Source organism: Abrus precatorius, unplaced genomic scaffold (assembly GCF_003935025.1).
Source record: "Abrus precatorius isolate BTA unplaced genomic scaffold, Abrus_2018 Scaffold3, whole genome shotgun sequence".
Lineage (NCBI taxonomy): Eukaryota > Viridiplantae > Streptophyta > Magnoliopsida > Fabales > Fabaceae > Abrus > Abrus precatorius.
This window is the reverse complement of record NW_020874373.1, coordinates 22,309,751-22,314,396: the sequence shown is the minus strand read 5'-3', so window position 1 is coordinate 22,314,396 and position 4,646 is coordinate 22,309,751. Positions and strand designations below refer to the sequence as shown.

Sequence of the window (4,646 nt, the reverse complement as noted above, 5' to 3'; positions counted from 1 at the left end):
TACAAATTTATAAAAAAAATGCAAATTAATTAAATAAAAATAAAAGGGGTTTAAATAGAAACGAAAAGGAGACATTTTTTTAGGATAAAAAGCATGTTTAAGTTATAAATTTATACAAACCTTTTTTTTTATGTAAATGGAAATTCTTACCGTAAATTTACTTTAAAAAGTATTTTTGAAATTTGTATATTTTAATAAAATGAAAGAAAATTAACATGTGTTGTAGCCTGTACACAAGCAGTTACAAAGCAGAATATGTTTTTCTTCTGTCTCCTCTGATTTTCAGGAAAATACATTAAAAAATACAAATAAATAAAAAATTCAATTATTTGATATTCCAACAATGAAAATTGTTTCACAAGAAGTTAGCAACCAGATTTGAACAACTTCTTGATTACGTAGAATAAAATCACAGATAGAGTCATAAAAAGCGGTACCCACGGTATAAACGGTGGTTGGTGTACATTTTAAGTTTCGAACATTAATTTTGCAGTGACTGAAATGAATTAAAGGAGAGGTAATCTTTAAAATTTCTTAGTAAGTAAAATTAAATTAAGCGTGATATTCACAATTTTTGTAAAATATATTAATATTTAAGTTTTAAAAAGCTTTGATTGCCTAAATAAAAATATATATCTCGTTTAAATTTGTTTCAAAATATGTTTAAATATATAAAATAAATTTATGATCATTTTTTTAAAATAAATTGTATCGTAAAGTGAACTAAACGGATCAGGTAAGTCATGGCACTAATTTTGGTACCAGTTGTGATGCATCATGCAATGCACCATTCTTAGAATTCCACTGGAAAACATGCATATAGGACATAGCCAAATATCCAAAATAAAATAATAGAAAACAAAAGTGGTCTACATAGTCATGCCACCAAACCATTGTGGTCAAAGAACAAAGCACGTGATGCATTGCTACCCTCCAAACCCATAATGCATTGCAACATATAAAATCCCCCTTCTCCATAACAATTTCGTAGCTCACCAATTACCCATTTCTCTTCTTAGGTAGCACTGCCAATTATTCAATTAATATACTTATTATTCTCTATCGATACAACTAATTAGAAAGATGGTGAGTGTAGAAGAGATCCGCAAGGCTCAAAGGGCAGAAGGACCCGCCACCATCATGGCCATTGGCACTGCAAATCCATCAAACTGTGTTGATCAAAGCACTTACCCTGATTTTTATTTCAGAATCACTAATAGCGAGCACAAGACCGAACTTAAAGAGAAATTCAAACGCATGTGTAAGTACTCTTCTAAACCATTCTAGCTGTGAAATAAACAGTCCAAATTTCCTATTTTCTGGTTTTATTTCAAGAATAAGTTGTAGAAAATATGAGTAAACTACAGTCAGTGGAAATTGGAATCGGTTATGGTTTTAATATATTTTTATCATAGAACTAAGGCTAGGAAACCGTCAATCATCCTATAAGTGGCAACTCAATATTTTATTAATTTATTTATGCTGTAATCTTGTGAAAATGTTTGAGTATCTGTTCCGTATTTTGAGAAGGAAAAAGAGATTAGTACAGCTAGTAGATTTATATAACTAAACGGAAATGTTATCTGTATTTTTATTACATAAATTTCATTGAAGTCATTGGTGAAAGGTGGAAAAAGAGAAAGCAAAAAGGATATAAATAAAAGAATGTATATTGTTTATATAGGGATTTTATACCTCAAAAGAGAAAAATATATATATAATGTAAGAAAGTGATATAGTTTAAGTATCAATTAAAATAGCATGCTTCATCCAAAGTTAAATGAAAATACAAGTAAATTCACACCCTGTAATAAATTTTTTTAAATGAATTGCTTTTCAACATTTTGAATCTTTTAATTCATTTTAAACATTTTATTTAAATTAAAAGATGAAAAAATTTGATTGAATTTAAAGAATGGTTAAGTGACTAATTCAATTACTTATTCTAATTTAACAAACTTATGTTTTCTCTGTACAAAATTTTTCAGGTGACAAGTCCATGATTAAGAAGCGATACATGTACTTAACAGAAGAGATCTTAAAGGAGAACCCAAATCTTTGTGCTTACATGGCACCTTCACTTGATGCTAGGCAAGACATGGTAGTAGTGGAAGTACCAAGATTAGGGAAGGAAGCTGCAACAAAAGCCATAAAAGAATGGGGTCAACCAAAATCCAAAATTACCCACTTAATATTTTGCACCACTAGTGGTGTAGACATGCCTGGTGCTGACTACCAACTAACCAAACTCCTAGGACTACGTCCATATGTGAAACGATTCATGATGTACCAACAAGGATGTTTTGCAGGTGGCACAGTGCTTCGTATGGCCAAAGACTTAGCTGAAAACAACAAAGGTGCTCGTGTACTTGTTGTTTGTTCAGAGATCACTGCAGTCACATTTCGTGGCCCTACTGATACTCACTTAGATAGCCTTGTGGGACAAGCATTGTTTGGAGATGGAGCAGCTGCACTCATTGTTGGGTCAGATCCAGTTCCAGAGATTGAAAAACCTTTATTTGAATTGGTATGGACTGCACAAACAATCCTTCCAGACAGTGAAGGTGCTATTGATGGCCACCTTCGTGAAGTTGGGTTAACATTTCATCTCCTTAGAGATGTTCCTGGACTCATCTCAAAGAATATTGAGAAAGCTTTGGTTGAAGCATTTCAACCATTAGGAATTTCTGACTACAACTCAATATTTTGGATTGCACATCCTGGTGGACCAGCAATTCTAGACCAAGTTGAACTAAAGTTAGGCTTAAAACCTGAGAAGATGAGAGCTACCAGACATGTGCTCAGTGAATATGGTAACATGTCAAGTGCATGTGTTATATTTATACTGGATGAGATGAGGAAGAAATCAATTGAAGGTAAGCTTAAAACTACTGGCGAAGGACTTGAGTGGGGTGTGCTGTTTGGCTTTGGACCTGGACTTACTGTTGAGACTGTTGTTCTTCGTAGTGTCGCTGTTCAAGATTGATACTTGTTATTTTTTATATTATGTATGAGTATATTTCACTTTAAAAGTTTTTTTCTTATGTTAAATAAAAAGTGGCTAATAGCCTCTCTTAATTAAAGCATGGAACTCGGTGTTTACAAGGATTTTTCCAAATAAATATTTTATTTCAGTACGTATCTTTTTACTATTAGAAAAATTTGGATATATCTAATTAATAACATGTGTAGCTCGGTTGATAATTTTTTTTTTCATTTAAAAAAAATTCTTGGTTTACTTGCTATATACTCTCACGTTTCAAATTCAATCATTTGGTACTTTTTTAGTTTGTCGAGGCAAAGTACACTAGATCAATTGTTAAGTTTGACAAGTTATTTATTTTCCTATGTGAGTGATAATTATGTCTTTATTTTTCTTTGTTCAAAATTTAGATTGAGTAATTTTTCCTCTGCCCTCTCTTTCTACGTACTCTTTCCTTTTTAAGTAATTTTTTTCTTCTCAAAAACACATTTTATCTTCTTTCACTTTGTCACCACACCATCTTGCCGAAAGGTTCTTCTTCCTTAAACCAACTTCTCGCATGCAAGTGTCATCATCATTGTCTCCTTTAAGTGATATTTTTATTATGCACTTTTTTTTTTACTAAAATTAAAATTTACAATGTGTGTTTCTCTTAGTATGCATGCTAAGAGATTTACCATTTGAGGCAGAAAAAAAAAAAAAAAACTCTAAAGGAGAAAAGGAAGGTGTTTGGTGGATTTTCTTTTTGTGAAGGTGGAATCTAAGGAGACAGAGGTGCTATCAACATATTTATCTTATTAGCATTGACATCTTCATTTGTTTTCCCTCAGAGATTAAATGTTTTTTTGTAATACTCTTAATTTATGATTTAGCTTATGTAATAATTTGTAAAGAGGGAAAAGAGGTAAAAGAAAATTTCCTTATACTTAGGGCTTGCAAATTTGAAAGAAAATTTAAAACTTTCGCTTTTCTTCTTCAACTAATGAAAATGTAGAAGTATTTAAAATGATGTACGATATACCTTTATCAATATATTATAATTTGTTAAATAAATTTGTACTTAAACAGTAAAAAAAATATACCTATAGATATTAGTTTTCCATTTAGATACAAAAAATTTGATATTTGTAGTTCATAATCCTAAAAATGCGTTAGGACACCACTAAATAATGACGCTCTTATTTTTATAAAAATATTTTGTTATAATTTATGAAGAATTTAAAACACAATTAATAATTCCACATTGTAATATAATTTCCTAAATAAAATTTGAATAGTATTAAACAATTATTTTATTAAGGTGAAGATTCTCTTTCTTTTCCCTTTACTGTGTAGCAACTTATTTGGTCTCTATAATAATCCTTCTTTGGAGGGATCAAGGGAATAGATAGGGACAAGTTGCTAGGGAAGCTATATGTAAACTATGTTTGCTTAGAACTTACTCTTAGACCTTCACTTTCCATGAGTTGTATTATATTTGAATAATTTAAGAAACACCTAGAAGGTTTGTATACCATTTCATGCTTCCAAACATGATTACTTGTATATATGTATATTATGAGTGTAATACTCCAAAATTTCCTTAATTATAATTAGATAGAAATCATATCAATCTTATCAAATAAAAATTTAATATTATATGATAAATTAGAAATTAGGAATC

The 4,646-nt window shown here is 30.3% G+C and overlaps 1 protein-coding gene across 1 annotated transcript; it reads left to right on the top strand.

Annotated features, from left to right (window-relative positions):
* Positions 1-1,083: 1,083 nt before the first annotated feature.
* Positions 1,084-2,986, top strand: LOC113861406 (chalcone synthase 4-like). Its single transcript, XM_027494207.1, has 2 exons — positions 1,084-1,261; positions 1,989-2,986. The coding sequence occupies exons 1-2, from the start codon at positions 1,084-1,086 to the stop codon at positions 2,984-2,986; spliced, it is 1,176 nt and encodes a 391-aa protein (XP_027350008.1).
* The last annotated feature ends 1,660 nt before the right edge of the window (positions 2,987-4,646 follow it).